The sequence below is a fragment of the Nematolebias whitei genome, chromosome 15, assembly GCF_014905685.2.
Source record: "Nematolebias whitei isolate Nwh7 chromosome 15, NemWhi1, whole genome shotgun sequence".
NCBI lineage: Eukaryota > Metazoa > Chordata > Actinopteri > Cyprinodontiformes > Rivulidae > Nematolebias > Nematolebias whitei.
In genome coordinates, this window is record NC_056512.1 from 33,775,662 (window position 1) to 33,797,316 (window position 21,655).

The 21,655-nt window shown below is 39.8% G+C and overlaps 1 protein-coding gene across 1 annotated transcript in view; it reads right to left on the bottom strand.

Moving 5' to 3' along the window:
• The window catches only part of baiap2a (BAR/IMD domain containing adaptor protein 2a), a 66,161-nt gene extending 45,058 nt beyond the window's left edge, over positions 1 to 21,103 (bottom strand). Inside the window, exons 1-2 of the mRNA XM_037689032.1 lie at positions 20,973 to 21,103; positions 4,063 to 4,138 (exon numbers count right to left, since the gene is read on the bottom strand). Of these exons, the coding sequence (XP_037544960.1) occupies positions 4,063 to 4,138; positions 20,973 to 21,044 (148 nt within the window). The 5' untranslated portion in view covers positions 21,045 to 21,103. The remainder of the gene's footprint in view (positions 1 to 4,062; positions 4,139 to 20,972) is intronic.
• Between the last annotated feature and the right edge of the window lie 552 nt (positions 21,104 to 21,655).

The following is a 21,655-nucleotide window of genomic DNA, read 5'->3' on the forward strand; positions in this document are numbered from 1 at the left end:
TCATCGAGCCTCGAGGACTCATTTACAAGTGGGACCTGTTTTAAACAAAGAATACAGACGAGGTACAAACGACAATAGACAGTCATAAAAAAACGTAAAATGAAAAGAAAATAGAAGAAATTAAATAAAAACAGCTACATTACAAAGCCGTGTAAAATACTAAATATTATAGTATACTATACAGTAATACTACAAACTATAGAATGGTGTAAAACACTAAAAACAGGAACATGTCTGCGTTGATTTTTGCCATGAACTTAGCAGTTGTTTAAAATCCCTTAGAGAGGTCATGGTCAAGAGCTTCAGATCTTTTTGGTAGGTGTTCCAGGAAACAGGAGCTGTGTAGGAGAAGGCCCTAATGCTGAATTTGGTCCTCACTGAGGAGACGCTGCAGGTAATATGTCCTCAGAGCGCACGCTGTAGCTGCACTCACGGAGTGACATGTAGGAGGAGATGTATGAAGGCAACAGACCGAGAAGTGATTTAAAGATGAGAATGTACCAGCGACAGACTATGTGAAATTATTGATGACCAGTTAACCAGTGAATACAGGGTGCAGTGATGGGTACGGTAGTTACAGCCAGTTATGAATCTTAGCGCACCGTGATAGACAGTATCCAACATCTGCAGTGTGCTTGTAAGAGCATTCATGTAAATAATAATGTCACCATAGTCAATGAAGTGGAGGAATGTAGCAGTTACAAAGCATTCTCTAGCATTCAGAGTTGGACAGGATCTGTTTCTAAAAAAGAAATCCAGTTTTACTTTCAATTTATTTACCAAGTTTTTAACATGAAGCTTAAAAGAGTGATGCGAATTGACCAAACTTCCCAAGTATTTATAAGAATCGACAAACTCAATAGGGGCACCATTCGAAGATAAAATAGAAGTAAGGACTGCTGGGACTGACTTCCTGTTTGAAAACAACATCCCTTTGGTTTTATCCACATCTAGCACAAGTTTGAGATGGAACAAATCTGAATGGATGATGTCAAAATCAGTCTGTAAAAGTTGAAAAATCTTAGCAACTGTTTTAGCTCAACAATAAACTACTGTGTCGTTGGCATAGAAAAGTAAGGACGCATCAGGAATGATCTGACCTACATTACCTATGTAGACTGTGAAGAGGGTGTGTCCCAAGACTGAACCTTGTGGTACACCGTTGTTAACAGTTAGATAACTGGAGGAAGTACTGTTATGTTGTACACATTGCCTCCGATCTGAGAGATAATTAGAGAACCATAATAATTCTAATATTTTAAGATGTAGAATTGTTTTTCAAGCACAAAATGTCTTCATCTTGTTCAATGTTTCACCTGGCTGAGGTGGAATTTGAACCCAGGTTGTTTGGTTAGCAGGCATGCACTCATCCTCTGTGACTCACTCAAAAAGAATGCAGTCATGGTTCTTTTATAATTTTTGTATGTAAGGCATCCCTCTTGTTCACTTGCTGCATTGTCAAAACCATGACCGAGGCTACCAGAGACAGAGGAGGACCAACAAACACCTGTGCTCTCCGTGCTCATCTTGACTGAACCATGTGGAATAACAAATAACTCCTAACTGATTTATTTTCTTCTTTTTTCTTTAAACGGTTAAGTCATTATCTCAAAAATATTTAGTCAGTGATGGGAAAATGAAGCTTTTCTGAAGCACTGAAGCTTGTTTGAAAAAAGAAAAAAGGGTTCATTACTTGAAGTTTTGCGACACAGTCCTATAGGCGCGGTCTTGTGGCCCAAAGTATAAAGATCAGTTTGAAACCACAGCATGAAATGAGCCGTTTCATCCTTGTCCAACCAACTGAGCTGACAGCTGTTGGTTAAAATCCTGAGAAAATCTGATATCGGGCACATTGTGATGCTTTGAGCATTTTTTTTTTTTGTGGGTGAAAGAATAAAGTTATGGTTATTTGATGAATAAACGTTTAAAATGTGGCAAGGCACAATGACGCCCCTTTGCTCATGACTAAATCTTACCTAATTCACAACAATCCCAGTTTAGAATGACTCTTGTGCTGCAGGTTTCCTGCCTCCATAACTTTATGTAATAAACCAGTGTATGTTAACTGTGAGATCAGATTGTAACTTAAATACATGGTGTTTTTCTGAATATCTTTTTATTTCTTTCTTGGAGTTAAAGTCCTATGAACTGTTAAACTAAACACATAAAACACATCAGGCTTGCTGGCTTCATGTCTCGTCGTATGACGCTCAGTTTTTTTTTTTTTTGCAAACTACGCCATTAAACCCCACCACGAATCTGCCCAATTATTTATGCCCTCATAAACCTTTGAATCAGGTACCAAAGCAGTGATGTCACTACGACACTTTCGAAGCTTTGGACGTCATTAATCACATGATATTTGCAAACGAATCAAGCTCTGACACACAGCTTCAAAAACACTCTGTTGTTGTGTTTTATATATGCTCCAGAGCTCCAGCTTTAGACGACCCATCACTACTAAAAGTCAGATTGTTGAACACTTAACATTTATTCATTACATTAAGTTAAAATATATTAGTATTATATTAAAAACAATCTTGAATTTAGGCCTAAAAGCATTTGAAACCAATGTGCCTTCACCCTGAAGCTTCTTAAGAAACAAGAATCATAACATCATCCCCTGAAGAAGGCAAGGACTCTCTCATCTATTAAACTGATTTTTAAATGGACCTATTAGTGGTTATTTGTGTGTCTCTCTCTGTGCATGTGGCCTGCACATCAATGTCCATAACCAGGGTGATTAGTTCACTTGCTTTAGAGTCAGAATCATGACCGTGGAGGTCAAAGACTGAGGACACCTCAACTTAAAAGGTCTGCTCAAATTATGCTAACCATGACTGAACACTGTGTGAAATTTATTTTAAATCATTGTGTAAGCTAAATAAAAAAATAAACTATTGCTAATTAGTTTTAAATTTTTTGAAATGGTAAAATCATCAAGATTATCTAAAAGTCAAATCATTAAACTTTTCTCTATTACATTCAGTAATCATCTCAGTCATAAAAAGTCATACAAATTGTATTATCTAAAAGTCAAACTATTAAATATATTACACTTTAAACTTTTTTAAATACTTTAGTTTAAAAAATGACAAAGTCATAATAATAACGTATTAATATTAAAAGCCATACACAGCACAATCGCCAAAAGTCAGCCAGCATCACATGAATGAGCTTTACAATTAGAAATTATTAATCGCTTTAGTAGGACAAAGTATGCAGCACTAGCTTTGTTGCAGAAAACAATGGAAAAATAATAAAGAATAATAAAATAAAGTTGCATGTATACAGGGTTTACATGTATTAAATAGGCTGTAATGCAGAAATAGACTGTCCTGAAAAATCTGGAATACATCCAGATCTAACAAGCAACGAGTGAAGCTCTTGGCATTGCTGGTGTTGAATCATTTCTGTTATTGCACCATATGGGCAGAAGTGTGTCCTCCAAGATTTACCAAGGCTCTTGGGTTTAGCCAGTCCTGCAAGGCAGGTCTTTAATGGCTCAGTGAACCCCTACCAGTCTGCTCTCTATGCACACCAAGGCCCGGATTATTATTTGTATACAGAGAAAGAAGCATGAGATTTGAGGGGGAGGAAAATTCCTTCCATTAACAAGTTGAACTGGGGGTGGGGGGTGGATGGGTTGGGTTAGGGTTATGGTTATAGGTTGTTTTGAAACAATCTTCCTGTGGTCCTGTAATCCAGTCCAAAAGGAAATGAAAGAGCTCAAAAGAAAAATTCCATCACTGAAAGTATTTTAGATACTTTGTGTTAATCTGACTGCTGACAGTTTATCTACATTTCTGCATCAGATTAGACTTCTCCAATGTCTTTTTTTGAAAGCACCTCTATTACAACAAACAAGACGTGACAGAAGCTATGCACCACTTTATAAAGTTTGACCACTCTCCGGGAGTATGAATATTATCTTTTTGGAGTTGGACAAACAGAATAAGTAGATACCTGGAGAGAGAAAGAAAAAAAAAAACTAGTGTGCTCAGTGGAATGCGTAAACTTGGAGTGAAGCGGGAGGGGGGGTGAGGAAAAGAAAGGGCTTACTGGCAAGGGCCTTCTCGTAGTTCTTCCCCATGGCAACAAAGTTCCGTAAACAGGGGTTGAACTGCTCCATGATGGTCTGAAAAGGGAAACGCAGGGTTAGTGGACAATAGATTCACTAGTCATTGCAACAGGGTCAAGACCATAGAGGACTTGCACCCATCTACATTGATTTTCTCTTCTTCTTTCAGACACAAATAACGCTCCTTGAAGTGAGCAAAATCCATTTAATACAGAGAAGTGTGCATCCACAAGTTATAATTATCAGTGTCAGATAAACACTTGCAAATGTAATTAGCTCCTTTGACATATTTTATTCATCTTTTCTTCTTGCTGTACAATGATCTTAGAATAGCAAAGTAACAGAAGTAAATTATGTTATTATGTTAATGTGGACAAAGTCTGCGTTGATGCTGAGAATGCACAACTCTAACCCGCAATAGTTTCCTGTGCAGCTTTTCTACCGCTCCTCTTCTTCCTTTTTCCTGCACTCCTTCAGGACTTCTGCTAATTAGCGGGTCCCCAGTCAAATAGTCAAGAATAACTCAGGGACAGACAGACAACCACAACAGTGCTGCTGCAGCAGCAGTAGCTCCAACACCAACAGCATGAGAAAACTTAATAATTAATTCAGTGTTATGCCTGAATCCACACTATGGAAAAATGATATGCAATGTGCTACCAGTGGCAACTTCAAACATCCCCATTTCACAGTCGGACTTCAGAACTTTTGGATTTCCCCCCTTTTTTAAAGGTTTTTGTAAGAATGAGTGCCAAAGAGTTTAATACATTTATGCATGTTTTTGCTTGCTGTACTGTCAAGAGCTGTACTTGAAGAGGCTTAAGAGCAGCATAACCCACATACAAAACAAATACCAATGAGTCAGACAAAGGTAACTGACTTTTCTCAGTTTTCATCAACAACGACTTGCTAAAAGTAGTTTCTGTGGCTGTCTAACAGCATCTAGTTGTGCTTTAAAAAACCTGTACAACAAAAGCAGTACTAGACTACGTTGCAAAATAAGGGCACTAAGAGTAGCTAGAAAATATTTTACAAATATATTTTACACATTTATCATTTATTGTATTTATTGTACCTGATTTTATTAATAAGATGCACACAAAAAATCCCCCTCGCTCGCTCTCAAGCAAGACAGATGCTTTTACTTCCCTGTCCTGCCTTCCTCCTGCTTTTTGCTCTCGGTCTTGTGCATTGGAGCTTCTATTCACACATCTTCTGAATTGTAAATTACTGTTATGAATTTGGTCAGCTGGACTTTCTACGCAATTTATACATTTTTTTCAGTCAAGCGACAGGGTGCTGGGAACCCTCATGCCACACTGAGACGCACGCGGTTGGGTACGTCATGGATTCGTGGAGAGTGCGGAAAATGATGTGCCTTTCTGTATCTCTGGAGGATGTCGAAGATTTTTACATCATTGGATTTATGATTGCAGGGTTTCTGGCACTGGTGGATACCTATGTTATCGGCTATTAAGAAATACGTCAGCAGCAGTACGTGGCTGCGCTCCTAGGAGCAGCAGCCATGTACACTCCGCCCATCTTTTGGATGACTGTACAGAATATAATCTCACTGTACTTCGGTGCAATAATAAGGATTTAAGGATTCATGGATTCAATGTTATTTGTCATATACATCACATGTGGTACGTGTTTTGGAACAATATTGTGTACACAGAGTCCAAATTACATCCAGCGAAAATATTAAAATGTAAAAGAAAAACAGTAATAAGACCTAAGATATGAACTAAGAAAAACGCTAACTAAAAATACACTAAGCACTAGTAGTATAAAAACAAAATGCTGAACAGCAACACGAACATGAGTCTGTGTGAGCAGATGAACACAGCAACATGAAATGGATCAGAAGCAACATGATGTGGTTTTTCACAGTGATTATCCTGGTTAGAAATTCATGAGTCTAACAGCCTCAGGGTAGAAGCCGTTCCTCAGTCTAGTGGTTCTACACTTAATGCTCCTGCCTGAGGGGAATGGGGCAAAAGTGTGTGTGCTGGGTGAGTGGGGTCCTTCATGATGCAGGTGGCCCTCTTCCTGCATCTGGATGGTGGGGAGATTGACTCAAACAGATTTTTGTGCAGCCGTGAGAGCCAGTCCTTTGGATGAAGGACAAAACGTCTCGGGGGAGGGGGGGGGGGGGTTGTCCAGATGACCTGAGTGAATATTGTTTGATTTTCTACCTGGGTTATTGAGAATGAACTTTGATGCTTGTTTAAAAAAACCTGTCGGATTGGTTAAATGACAATAGTCTCTCTCTGAAAATATTTTCTGTCTGAACAACAGCATCTAATTGACCATTAACAGATAAACAAATTGTAATAGTACATAAATTACTGTCCAATTGTTTTTCCAATGTTTGTATGAATTTCAGAAACATCTAATCATGTTCAGTTATAGTTGAAGACAGTAGTGTTGAATCGCTAACATTCTGAGGTTACTGCCCTGTTTTCTCCTCAGTTATTTGGGTCAGCATGTTAAACAAAATTGGCTCACTGAAAGTCCACCCAGCAGGGTTTCAGCAGCTTTCAGGAACACATGGTTTAAAAACTACCATCATTAAAATAAATTAGCTTAATAAAAATATACAGTAGTACAGTATTATTGTTTATTGCTAAAACATATCGTTCAAATGTTTAAATAATTTATTCGAAATCAATGATAAATCAATGTCAAACATAAGTATGACAAAGTCCTACAACAGCAACCTGTATTTAAGCAGGTTTATTTATTATTTAAGCATTTCCTACATTAATATGATAAAAACATCATAGGAGAGAATCCCACTCTGTTCATGCACAGCACTTGTACGAGAGGTATCCCCGCTCTGTCTGCCTCTGGAAAGATAAAAGACATCCCCCAGGACTTCACGAGGAAATTCTTTCTCCTAATCAAGTTTTATTCTGCTTGATTCTGATGCTCCGATGTACAAAGGGACTTATTGATAAGGATAAGCTTAACAGGGAATGTGAAGCACAAAATCACATTCAAACAAATCAGTGTCAGTGTACTTATGCACACACGCACACATCTATATTAATACAAGAGTGTATAATAAAGAGTAGTGGTGTTTTAAAGTGGTGGGAGGATTACATAAAAAAGCAAGTCCCAGTGCACCATCATTACAGCACACTCTCCCACTGAAAGAGGCCAAAGGTCAATGACACGAGCCTTGTTGCCTTTCTTGTACAAACAGCCAACAAGACTTTCAGGCAAAAAAAAAGAATAAAAACCACAAAAACAGCAGTAACAATATGGAGAAAATTATTAATTCAATTACACATTTCCACACAGATGAAAACATTTTATAAGAGACAAAAGATACTTTGCATTCTCACATGGCAAGCTGTAGAAAGTGACGTCATCTCTGCCTTCATTTCCTGTCATTGTTGCTAAATTCATCATCCCAGTTCTCTTGTACTACATCGTTACCCTAATTGTGGCAGGTAATTAGGAAATAGGGCCAGGAGACACTAAAGGCTGTAAGACTTGATGAAGGGAGAAAGAGGAAGAGAAAAAAAGTTATGTAACAAGGCTCTTTAGTTGCTCTTATTTCAGATTCTTCTGCATAATCATCCAAATATATAAATTATTAAACTAAAATGAATATTTTTAGCTAGAAAGTGATCCTCACCCATCATGCCACTTCATACATGAGGACTGAATAACATCATTATTAGAGTTCAAGCATAGAAACTAAAATAAAATATCAAGCAGATAAAAAGGAGGTAGAGAAAACAATCAAAATCCGACTGACACATGTTGGTGATGTAAATTAAAAAATATGTACTATATGGACAGCAAGCTTAAAGACTGCAGGAAAAAAAGTCATCAAGAAAAACACTTTTTTTTCTTACGCCCAAATCAAATTAATTTTCCCTCAGCGTGGAATTAGCAACTGAAACAAGGTCAGTTCATCTGAACAAGATGCCAAATTCAAGTTGTGGAATAGTCATTCATCTCAGCTCAGTCTGCTCTCCCCTGTCACACACTCACACACAAACATAATGACATGCAAAGGGGGCAATTTGAAAGTAACACCAGCTGATTAGAACCAGGGGGAATCGCACGCAATAACAAGCCAAGAAGCCATCATCTGTTCTCTCACTCCCTCCTCTTTGCTCCCTTTTCTACACAGCAACACGAAGGATCAGATGAACACGAGGCTCCTAAGAAGTGAATTTGTGAAGAGCAGGTCATGTGGTGAAAGCCAACAAAGTGCAGATGAGTCTAATGAAGTAATCAGAAAGGAATGCAAAGGAAGGTGATGTGTAGGTTAAATCATGACAAGCATGCAGACAGTCCTTGTTGACAAAAGGAGCATTGTGACTTTAGAATGTGTCCAAATCAAATGAGGGTGCTATTTACTGTGTAACGAGCAAACAGTAAGGCTGAAGAGTTGGTTTACAAATTGACCTCAGCGTAGTGAGGAGCTCTGTATGAAGACCAAATACATCAGGAGGGAAGTGTCACACTTTGGCTAGACAATCCCTAAAGGGACAACTTTGAGGGAATGCACCGAGTCTTTAACATGCTCAGTGTAACAAACAGAACTAATGTGGTTCAAAATTATATAATTAAATATAAAAAATTAAACCGTTTTCAGGACGAGCAGTGCAGTTTTCGTCTTGGTCGTGGAACACTGAACCAGCTCTACACCCTCAGCAGGGTCCTGGAGGTGCGTGGGAGTTTGCCCAACCAGTCTACATGTACTTTGTGGACTTGGAGAAGGCGTTCGACCGCGTCCCTCGGGGAACCCTGTGGGGGGGGTACTCTGGGAGTATGGGGTACCGGGCCCTTTGATACGGGCTGTTAGGTCCCTGTATGACCGGTGTCAGAGCCTGGTCCGCATTGCCGGCAGTAAGTCGGGCTCGTTCCCAGTGAGAGTTGGACTCCGCCAAGGTTGCCCTTTGTCACCGATTCTGTTCATAACTTTTATGGACAGAATTTCTAGGTGCAGCCAAGGTGTTGAAGGGATCCGTTTTGGTGGCCTTAGGATCGCGTCTCTGCGTTTTGCAGATGATGTGGTCCTATTGGCTTCATCAGATCATGATTTACAGCTTCTGCTGGAGCGGTTCGCAGCAGAGTGCGACACAGCCGGGATGAAGATCAGTTCCTCCAAATCCGAGGCCATGGTCTTGAGCCAGAAAAGGGTAGAGTGCCCTCTCCGTGTCAGGGAGGAGGTCCTGCCCCAAGTGAAGGAGTTCAAGTATCTTGGGGTCTTGTTCACGAATGAGGGAAAAATGGAGAGTGAGATCGATAGGCGGATAGGTGCAGCATCTGCAGTGCAGCGGGCGCTGTACAGGTCAGTCGTGGTGAAGAGAGAGTCGAGTCAAAAGGCGAAGCTCTCAATTTACCGATCGATCTACGTCCCTATCCTCATCTATGGTCATGAGCTTTGGGTTGTGACCGAAAGAATGGGATCTCTGATGCAAGCGGCCAAAATGAGTTTTCTCCGCAGGGTGTCTGGACTCTCCCTTAGAGATAGGGTGAGAAGCTCGATCATCCAGGAGGGACTCAGTAGAGCCGCTGCTTCTCCACGTCGAGAGGAGCCAGTTGAGGTGGCTCGGGGCATCTGGTTAGGATGCCTCCTGGACGCCTCCCTGGTGAGGTGTTCTGGACACATCCCACCGGGAGGAGACCTAGAGGAAGACCCAGGACACGCTGGAGGGACTATGTTTCTCGGCTGGCCTGGGAACGGCTTGGGATTCCCCCGGAGGACCTGGCCCAAGTGGCTGGGGAGAGGGAAGTCTGGGCCTCCCTACTTAAGCTGCTACTACCCCCGCGACCCGACCTCAGATAAGCGGAAGAAAATGGATGGATGGATGGATGGATGGATGGATGGATGGATGGATGGATGGATGGATAAAACCTATTTGTCATTAGAGTACTGCAGGAATCGATGCTCATTCAAAATGACAATGACTCAAAACAACAATCTAACTAGACCACAAACATGGCCAGTAATGTGCTCATTAAGCCTGAATATTAGATTGAAGTAATCCAATTGTCCAAGACATCTGAACTGAAATGAACTATAATTGTTTCTTGACACTGACTGAACTTGTACAACATTTACGCCCATGTTGTAGAATTGAATATTATTTTTACAAGAACAGTTTTATGACTGATCAAAATGTGGAGTTAATGGATTGAGATAATCGAAAACCTCTTCAGAATAGACCAGACATCAAAGTTCATGCTCAATAATCTAAGTAAAAAAAATCAAACAAAGTTAAGTCAGGTTATCTGGACAGTTTTTTGTTTTTTTTAAAACCTTTTATCCTTCAAAGGACTTCGTCAGTCTGAGGAGCCTCAACAAACTCATTCCCACAAGCAGCACACTCACTGAAAGTCCTTTGGATGAAGGACAAAATGTCTCAACAACAACAAAAAGAAACTGTCCAGATGACCTGACTTAACTTTGCTGGATTTTCTACCTGGATTATTGAGCATGAACTTGGATGTTTTGAACCACTTTGGCTATGGCTGCCTCAGAGGAGTCGACGGGGAAGAGGACGGGTTCCAGAAACCATCTTAGCACCAGCAAACTGGTTAGTCCACTATGCGAGTGTGCTGCTTGTGGGACTGAGTTTCTTATGGCTCCTCAGACTGATGAAGTCCTTTGGATGAAGAACAAAATGTTTCAACAAAAAAAATAACTGTCCAGATGACCTGACTGAACTTTGTTGAATAACCAGACACTTTCATTGTGAAGTTTATTTAGTAAATGTGTTATTAAAGATAAAGTTTTTGTTTAGCTTATTTGGACATTTAGGTGTCCTGAAAAAGCAGATAATGTGAGGCTGATATTTGGAGTGTATCTAGGCATTTTGCCAGAGGCCACTCTTGGCCAAAACATAGTTTTTTTTATCTCTGTTGTCCCTTTCTCTTCTCCCAAGTGAAGCAAGTCAGGACTGAAGCTGATCCCTGTTGCTCAAATTATTTCAGCTTTCTGTCAAAACTACCAACAACCAGAGGTGTCGACATATTAGACAGACTGCACAGACATAGGTAAAGTTGCATTGGAAATCTGATTACATTACACCAAAAAATATGCAAATTTGATTTCAAAATCTGGTTTAAAAACATGCAAGTCATTTGTTTCACTTCTGATTTTCTTCCAAGACAGGGTACATAAGTTTGAGTTAAGGCAGCAAATAGTTTTCTGCTGCAACTCAGGGCTTTCATTGATGATTAAGGATTCAGTTCAATCCTCCATCTAGTCCATTAAAGTCTAATGACCTAAATTACCCTTTTGAATATGTGCATCCAAACTGATTAAATGAGTAGATGTTTTTAAGTACATGTTTAATGGAGGCCTGGAGAATTTTTCACTCTTTTCAGAGGCACACATCCTGGTTCAACATCAGATAAAAACGTGAATAAAACGGTCTCTTAATTCTGTCCAAAGCAGCCAAATTATTAGGAGAAAAACAGTTTCCTCTTAAACACCCTCTCCTTCTGTTGTAGAAATTTGCTAAGTGTATTACTGTGCTTCAAATTAGTCACATGGAACAAGAACAGAAGAACAAAGACTTTCTGATGTTACAGATTATGAAGCTATTGCATGCAAACAGGTCAAGTTTCTACCAAGCAGTGAAGCATTTGAAAAATGTGTCATGCATAAAAGGAATGATTAAAGAGGAAAACCTTTTTGCCTAATTGTTCAGGATAGAAAACTTCGGTTGAACTGTAGAGGTGACCTCTGGATGTTGTACCATCAGTCTAATAAGAATTACAAAGTGTAAAATTAATATACTACTACCATGGGTAGGCCTGTCGCAATAAACAATAAATCAATTAATGGAATGATAAATGAAAATTATTGACCTCATTTTCATTTATCGACTATCGTTTCTTCATATCTCTCTCTTCCTACTGAAGTCACTGGATGACAAAAGGCTCAATCCGGTGCTCTTCAATGACCTCTCTCTCTCTTTTCTCTTTAAAATCCATTTAACCATCCAAAATCGCGTTTTTTTGGATCGCTACAAGCAGCTAAGCTGAGAAGCTAAGCTATGAGCTAAGCTAACAGGCCAACCTTGGGGAAAAAAAAACCTCCGTCTTTAAGCGCCAAAATTCAGTTGAAACTCTTGTCTTTGCCTAAAGTTGTTTTTCGCCGCAAGAAGAAGCTGAGAACTTGTTTACTTGTTAAAAGCTTTGTGTGACAAATGCTATACTAAAAAGCTCAAACCACACCGAGAGTACACCATTTTGAGAACTGAAAAACAGGAAGGAGACAGCCCATGCCACGTCAAAGGGCCTCCTTTCCATTTTTCTTAAGAGACACACTGCTCGCTCCCTCACTATCCATTCTTTGGTTCAAACAGTCTTATACTGCCATCCAGCGGTCAATAAAAGGTACTACACACAAAAATTAACCAACATTTCTTCTTAAATTTGACAATAATTATCAATTACTGTCAAATTTCAAACAATATTATCGTTTATCACTAATTTCTGAGACAATTAATTGCCCAGCAAAATTAGTTATCGTGACCGGCCTAACCGTGGAGTTCATGGGGTTTTACACGTTGTGTAAAAACAATTAGAACAAAAACAAACAAAAAAAAATCTACTAGTTTCAAGCTTGGATGATCTCTTCCTAAAATGTCCACTTTAAAAGTGGCCATTACATCACTTTTTTGTAATAAATATGAATGCATTTCTGGTAAGATAACACTAATAGCAAACAAATTTAAAAAAAAAAAATCCATGCTGGTGAGATGAACAGTTGTTGAGATATTCATAATAACGGTGACAGGAAGTGATGTAAATGGGGAACAACTGCATGTAAACAGACCATTGCTACAATGGCTAACAACACAGACAGAAATTAATTGGAGGTTTCTTTAGTTTCTTTTGGTAAACTATCAGAGAAAGATGAAGTTCAAATAATATTTCAATAAACAAAGACCAGAGAGTTCCCCTTTGATGTCACTTCCTGTTTCACTTTGCCTGCACCAAGTTCAAAAGAAAATATACCAGTAACGTGACAAAATGGGTAAAATCATATTATTCCAAATTTCTTAAATATTCAATTCAATTTCAGTTTATTTATATAGCGCCAAGTCACAACAGAAGTCATCTCAGGGCAGTGAACAGAAACATTCATATGCATAAAAATTAAGTTAATAACGTTATTTAACTGAGAAGCAAACCATTTTGAATTTAACTCCATTGCAGATTTTCATCTTGAGCAAGCATGAAGGTAATAGTGGAAAGGAAAAACTCCCTCGTGTGGAAGAAACCTCCAGCAGAACCAGACTCAGGACAAGTGGCCATCTGCTTTGACCAGCTGGGTTTGGTAGGAACAGATACACAATGGCAGGTCGAGAATCACATGTTAAGATAGAAATAATATCAAATGAAAACTATTAAATTTTAACAATTCATTTTAAGAAATGAGGCCAATTTGTTATCGCAACATAACAAGCCAACCCTAACTATAGAAGTTATCAAAAAGGAAAGTCCAGTCTTAAAACTGGACAATGTGTCAGCCTCATGGACAGAAACTGGAAGTTGGTTCCACAAGAGAGGAGCCTGATAACTGAAAGATCTGCCTCTCGTTCTGTTTTTGGAAACGAAGAACTGCTAGTAAGCCTGCAGTTTGCCAGCAAAGTGCTCTGTTAGGAAAATATGGAACAATAAGCTCTGCAATATAAGATGGAGCTAGGTTGTTGAGGGCTTTGTAGGTTAGAAGATTTTTCATTAACTTCTGAATGTGACAGGGTTAGATGTTTTCTTCCACTTTTTGTATTTGTGGGCTATGCTTGGCACATACACATTAAGCTCTTTTCTATTTGCAGTTACACAAACTATACCACTTTATAACGCACTTAAAAAACAGCAACAAGGCCAACCAACGTGCTGCACAGTAAAACAAGAATAGGACAATGGACAAATTACATAAATCTACAGATTATGTAAACATTAAAAAATACCTAAACTAAATAAAAACACATTAAGGTCAACATCATCTCACATCAGGTAGAACTCCAGGGGGTAAAAATGAGATTTTAAACAAAATTTTAAAACAGCATGTGAGAGAGCCTGCCTAGTATGCAAACACTTCAAATCATGTTGCATCTGTGGTCTTGTGTGTTCTTGTAAAATTTAAAAAAGATCTTTCAGCGTATCTGATGTGCAAATCTTGGAATACTGATTGTGAAAACACGTTGTGCATAAATTATCTGTGAACCCCTCGTAGTATGCAATATATCCAGTGGATGCACTCCACCTCCTACTGCGAGTATCACTTCAACGTTACTAAGCATTTTGCTTGAACCATTCTACAAACAGCTGCAAGGCACAATTTTGGCAGACACAGTCACAAGCTGACAAAATATTAAACCTTATATCTGTGTTTAGTCCCATTAAAGCCCTAAAGGGCTCAGGCTGAAGAGGAAAAACACACCACCTCCAGAACAGTTTTGTCCCCTTTCCACCTCTTGCTGTCACTGCAGAACAAATAATTTGCTCGCAGGAGACCAACAATTTACCTACTTTACTGTCATCTGAGGCCACTGACTCCCTCCAAACACCTCGGCTAACTTAATACAGACACCGGTAACCACAGCAACAAAGACCTCGACTTCTTCAGCTGCTTTGGTCCTTTAATAGAAAAAAAGTCAAATTAAGTTTTATAAAATCCATCCATCCATCATCTTTTACCCGCTTCTTCCATTTTGTGTCACGGGGGTCGCCAGTGCCCATGTCCAGCAATCACTGTGTGAGGGGCGGGGTACACCCTGGACAGGTCTCCAGTCCCTCACAGGGACACATAGAGACAAACGAGACAAACAACCATTCACTCTCTCACTCACACCTATAGAGACAATTTAGAGTTACAAATCAGTCTAACATGCATGTTTTTGGTCTGTGGGAGGAAACCGAAGTACTCGGAGAAAACCCACGCATGCACGGAGAGAACATGCAAACTCCACCCAGAAAGGCCCCTGGACTGGGATTTGAACCAGGGACCTGCTCGCAGAGAGGCAGCAACTCTTTCAGTTGCACCACTGGGCTGCCCAGTTTTATTTATAAAAAACTAAATAAATAAATAGTAAATGCATTTCTGAATAAAATTTGACTTCCCCCAACAACTTTTAAAAGGGGGGAAATTATTTAATAATTGATGTGCATGTTTAGATTATGTCAGTTGCAGAAAGCAAAAGTATCAGCATTTCTTCTAACACTGCATGACAGATTTAAAAGCTGCCAGAAAGAGTTTATATAAATTATAGATGTACTGTGTGATGTCTGAGGGCTGACCGCCCATCTTGTACTTTTTCAGATTTAACCACAGCCCAAAGCGGACGGTAAACCATGTTTCCAACGTTCAACAAATACGAACTCGAAGAATTTGGATCTTCTGACTGAGCATGCCACAGGGTCAGTCTTTTCAGCTCAGGGGAGGTTTGTCACTGAATCTCTTCTCTGTAAAGCTTCTTCAGCACGGTGAGCTTTAGATATGGAATGTTTTTAGTTTTGAGCTTCTCTCCATTGGCACCTTGTCAAACTCAGGATTGAATTCAAAATCTTACTTCTAACCTACAAAGCCCTCAACAACCTAGCTCCATCTTACATTACAGAGCTTATTGTTCCATATTTTCTTAACAGAGCACTTTACTCTCAAACTGCAGGCTTACCTGTGGTTCCTAGAGTTTCCAAAAGCAGAATGGGAGGAAAGAGCTTTCAGTTATCAAGCTTTTCATTTGTGGAACCAACTTCCAGTTTCTGTCCATAGGGCTGACACGTTGTCCAGTTTTAAAACTGGACTTAAGACTTTCCTTTTTGATACATCCTATAGTTAGGGTTGGCTTGTTATGCTGCTATAGGCTTGGACTATCCATCCATCCACCCATTATCTTCAGCTTATTCCAAAGTCGGGTCGCAGGGGCAGCAGCTTGAGCAGGGAGGTCCAGACATCTCTTTCCACAGCCACCTCTTCCAGCTCTTCTGGGAGGACTCCAAGGCGTTCCCAGGCCAACTGAGAGACATAGTCTCTCCAGCATGTCCTGGGTCTCCCCCAGGGTCTCCTCCCAGTCTGGCATGCCTGAAACACCTCCTTAGGGAGGCGCCCAAGGAGCATCCTTACCAGATGCCCAAACCACCTCTGGCTTAGTAGGCAATAGGCTTAGATTACTGAAGGACAAATTGACCACATTTCTTAAAATTAATAGTTACAATTGAATAGTTTTCATTTTATATTATTTCTATCTTAACATGTGATTCTCAACCTGCCATTGTGTATCTGTTCCTCCCTCCCGTCACCTCAAACTCAGCGGGTCGAAGCAGATGGCCATTTGTTCTGAACCTGGTTCTGCTGGAGGTGTTTTTTCCTCACGAGGGAGTTTTTCCTTTTCACTGTCGCCTTCATTCTTGCTCAAGATGAGAGTTCTGCGATGGAGTTAAACTCAAAGTAGTCTGCTCCCAGATGTTATTAACTTAATTTTAAGTATATGAATGTTTCTGTACAGTGCCCCGAGATGACTTCTGTTGTGACTTGGCGCTATATAAAAGAAACTGAATTGAATTGAATGTGTAAATGCATTTTTTTTAAAATAATTACATATATAATTTGAAAGTGCATTGTACCATAGCAGCCAAGCCTACAGCAGTGATTTTTATACGGCAAAATCCTGACGTGGTTTAATTTCTCACAAAGAGGAAAATAAAAACTCAGTTAAATTTTGGGTTTCCGTGCAAGATTACCACTCTTGTGCACATTAGCACAGCTGCACTGTGGTTGCTGGATTAGAAGTGTGGCCAGTGCAGCCTCCATCTCAGACATATTGAGCAAGAGTTGCCACAGACTTTAGTTCATGACCCTCCAATCTAAGGCCACTGCCATGGTACTCTAAAGAGTTTTGTTACTGTTCCTCTGTCTGTCTGTGTAATTACAGAGTCACCCTCTTCAGTAATTAGAGACTTCAACAAGAATGAGGATTGCCTCAGTCTATTTTTCTCCTCTCTCTTTCACCATATATTCTCTTACACTCACATAAGTGATTTTTAAAGAGCATTGCTTATGACTTTTATCTTGTGTCATTTCAGACAGTAGTCATGCAACAATGTGACTAAACTGACTGCGAGCACCAGTAATGTGAAGCTTCTTTGCAGTTGAACAGTTAGTACTGCCTATTGCCGGTCTCTGTCCTTGAAAAAGCAATGCTGAGTAAAAGAAAAGAGAGAACGTCTCTAAACCATCCGCCCCCAGACGTGCAGAGAAGGTGGGTGTGTAGAGCAATAGTCCTCTCTCTGCATCTCAGTAAAACGCACAGAACAAATCTGTTCTTCCACGAGCAATCAAAATTATGATAACTCCCGCAGTGAATAATGCAATCATTTAAAGGCTCTAGGCGCCAGCAGGTATAAACTTGTTGAAACACTATATTCTGGAGGCAGACGTTCACGAGCTCAAGTCTCTTTACACTCCTTTAAATCAGATTTTATATGGGAAGCAGCGCCCGACTCTGTCAGATCAGAAAAGGTAAATGAAGCAACAGATTACGTTTTCATTTGGGCGTCTCCGAACAGCTTCTTGATGAAAGACCACGGGATCACCGCTGTGTATACAGCAGACAGGGCTGGTTTACACTCAACCCCTTCTGGGGCTTTCTTAAAGCTTTTTAAAATCTCTCTGAAATAAACATGATGTTTGCAAAAGCTCACGTGATCCGTCCATTTTCCTCCTTCCCACTTGCGTTCTCGCACCCTTCACCAAGTCTTTTTAGAACAATAATATGACAGAAACACATAAGAATAATGGCACGTTGTTGCTAAGAGACCACCTGTTCGGATCTCCAGCATGAGTTCAGCACAACAGTAGTTCTCTTACTGTCAGAGCATCATGCTTGCTAATGAAGCGAATGCCATGACAATGTTTGAAATAAAAGCAAAAAATGATCAAGATGTCTTTTAAACAACAAACTGTATCCAAACCAGTGACGAATCCGACTACTATGATTAGAGTAACAAACGTGGATAGTTATCCCACTTGATCCAGTTAATATCAAACAACTAGTTTGGCCTTCTGCAGTCACTTCAGAGAATGGCAACCACTGTTTTGCAGGCTGTGTTGACAGTCAGGGAGTGGTGTTGCATTGGAAAATGTGTGTTATCCTGAGGGCTGGTACCGATGAGCCACACCCTTCTATGTCCTTACCTGTCAGGGTGTGTTTAAAACTTGCACTGCATGTATCAGACAGAAAACACCACACTTCCTGTGACAAAGTGAGCGAATGCTCACAGAGTATACACTTCAAAGGCGTGTGCACTTTGCTTCCATGTAAAGTGAACTTTGGTTACTCTTTGGGACAAAAGTGTTTAGCTGCAACAGCATGCAGTCCTATTCTTCTTTACCTCCTGCTCTCGATTAATCTGTTTGTTCACTTCGAGTAAGCCAGGTTAGCACTCAGCCTTCATCCATTCATGAGCTAAGAGGCTTGACCTGAAGCACCATCCTCCCCAGCTGGTGGAGATGACAGCGGTGCAGACGTGCACCGACACACCGTCAGTCCTAAGTATCCGTCTCACCATGTCAGCATGGGAATAACAAGATGCCGATCGCCATGTCTGGAGCTGCCTATCTTTGTGAGGGAGGAGAACTGAAGTGACTCATGAAGGATCATGCAAAAAGAAATAAATTGCTGGGTTTACAGTGCTGACGCTCTTGTTGATTAAGTTTTGCTGGGAAAACACAGGCGTGCCCAAGGCCTTTAGCAAAGGAACAATCCTAGCAGGAAGATGTAGAACCCAGTATCACCCTTAACGTGTACAGCTTCAGCCATGTTAAAACACACACACTCAGCTGGGCTAACATGAGTCACAGCAGCGCACTTACCCCCCACTCATTACCCTTGCGATTACTAAGTGTATCTGGCCAGCTGCTGGCTGCAACGACTTTACAGCTGCTGTGTTTTCAAATCTCTTTCTCAAGAGACCTTGGTTTGTGTATAAACTAGATCAAATGATATGCATGTATTCAGATGCATGAGTAGAGGAAGCAGAAGTAGAAGTTTGGGATCATTTTCCTTACAAAAAGCTGATCACTGGAGCTTTTCAAATGCTTGAAAACAAATAATGGAACTAAAACAAAGGAAAATCCTCTATAGGCTCATTTCACTGCAGACATTTTGACTTTAAAGAGTCAGGGGGGGCACAGGTGTATTAGAGAGGGCTGCATTCATTGTAGAAAAAGTTCTGCTTGTAAATGTTTTTACACGATAACCAACAAACACAGCTGTAGAAGTGGAATGCAGCTCTCGCTAATACACCTCAACCCTCCTGACCCTCTTAAGTCAAAATGTCCTTCGTAAAAATCAGCCTTTTGTAAAGGTAACATCTCACAAGATGAAAATTTACCGTTGCAAATTGCTGCGCTGCATCCGTTCCTTTCTCGAAAAGTGGGGTGAGATTTAATCTGTTTTAGCATTTTTCTCTTAATCCAATTCAAACAGTTTAAAGCAAAAACTGCAAGTTTTCCAAAAGTGCAAGAATAATCAAATTTAGAAAACCAATACATTTTAGACAATGAACCGGTTTTCTTAAAAATTGCACACATTTCTCTGACCGAGAACGCTAAGAAAAAATAAAGATGGCCGATAAATAAAATTGAAAGTATCAGTTAACAGACTTTTTTTTTGTGTGTGTGTGGGGGGCGGGGGATTTGACGGGAAACACTTGAAAAGTATCGATTGGAAAATTGATTAAAACAAAATTCAGGGAAGAAAAAAAAAAAATCAAAGTGACCCTTACTTTAAATGCTTTATTTTATGGTTTATTGTTGCAGAAAACATGAGGAATGCAAACTAAGCAGTCTCATACACAATGCACTCTAACCTCACTGTTTTTTTGCTTCTGGGTCAGATCCCCAGGGAGAAGAAGGGACTCTGCCAGTCCATCACAGTTCTGTCCAAGCCTTGACAGGGTGACTTCTCCCCGAGGCTCATTTCTGGATTTATTCTCCAATGACCATTTGCAGAAAACTTCTCTGACCCCAAAGGATTGGAGATCCTGAACACCTATTTTAAGTTTGTCCATATTAGTGGGTGCAAAAACAAAATCCCAACAGTGCATGGCCTCAAAATGTAATAAGAAAAGCAGAAACTTTGGGCTGCAGGACCACAAGAGACCAAATGACTGCAAGTATATTGATGTGCTGACACTTAAATCCTTACAAAAGAAAGTTTGACCAGTTCATAAGACAATGAAACACGTTTTAATAAATTATGCAGCAATTAACAAGAGGCTGATAAATGTAGAGCCATTCATCATCCTGTCTTTTAGATCTTTGTTTTAGGATTGAATGTAAAAGCACCCAACAGTAAGTCAAAAATAAAAACAATATCTTTCTCTCTAATTAGGTGAGGCTCAATGACTGCATGAAAATTCCCCAGATGTATTTTCTAAAGAACAGGTTTGGGACAAATGTTTACTTGTTGCGACAAACAGACTCTCTGCCAAACACCGTCTTCTGGAATGCAGTGTGTTCGTATTTCAACAAACCCAGGCTGTTAAAACCTGCTGGTTTCCAGGGAATTGGTTACTTTCATCGATGGAGGTGGACTCACTCAACAGGCCTGAATAAAATGAGGGTGACTCTGATTTTTGCAGATACAAGAGCAGTTTGGGCTGGAAGGTGTTGGCCCTAATTGAACTATCAAACAGCGAAGATAGGTTAATGAGTGAAGATGGATCATTCTCATTAATTGGCAAATGTTAAAAAAAAAACGCTATTGAGCTTCTGTGGAGATTACCAAAGTAATTTTAAATGTTGTTTTTTTTCCAATGCATTTGCTCATCTCGGACCTGTTGGACAGCTCGAACGGTGCCCATTGAAAAACTTTATTAATTAGCTGAACCTTACCTTATAAACATTTTCCGTCATGCGGTTAACCTCGTCGGTGCGAGACATGGTGAATTCTTCAGCCAGGACCATAAACTGGATTTTTCTTTACGTTCGTTTATCCGAGTAAAAAAAAAAAAAAAAAAATTAAAAAATAAAAATAAAAAAGCAGCGGTTTTAAGAAAAGAAAAGGCAAGTTTGTTCAAACAATGAGCGACACATACAACCGCAGGAATGAAGCAGCACTCCTCGCTAACTAAACACACCTTTCCTCTCCGCGCGACTGTCAGTCCGCTGACGCCTTCACGGACCGATTCGGAGGTGTGTTTTTTTTAACACTCCTACCGCAGCCAAACGCAAAGTGTGATCAAAAGCTTTCAAATGCCGCACACAATCTCGTTTGCTACTTAAACAACACGGACTTACAGACAAATGACGAACGGGAAATTATTTCTAAACGTTAATAAAAGGAACAACATTAGAGACAAACAAAATGGTACTAGCTCAGAACAGAACGTCTTTCCTACTGCCCATGAACACAGCATTATCTTGTCAGTGTAGGTTTGGTTCCGCCCCCACAAAATCTCTGGAGCCTCTGTTTACACCATATATACATATACACACACATTATATATATATATATATATATATATATATATATATATATATATATATAAAGCCATTAAAAGTTCTGCGTAAATATT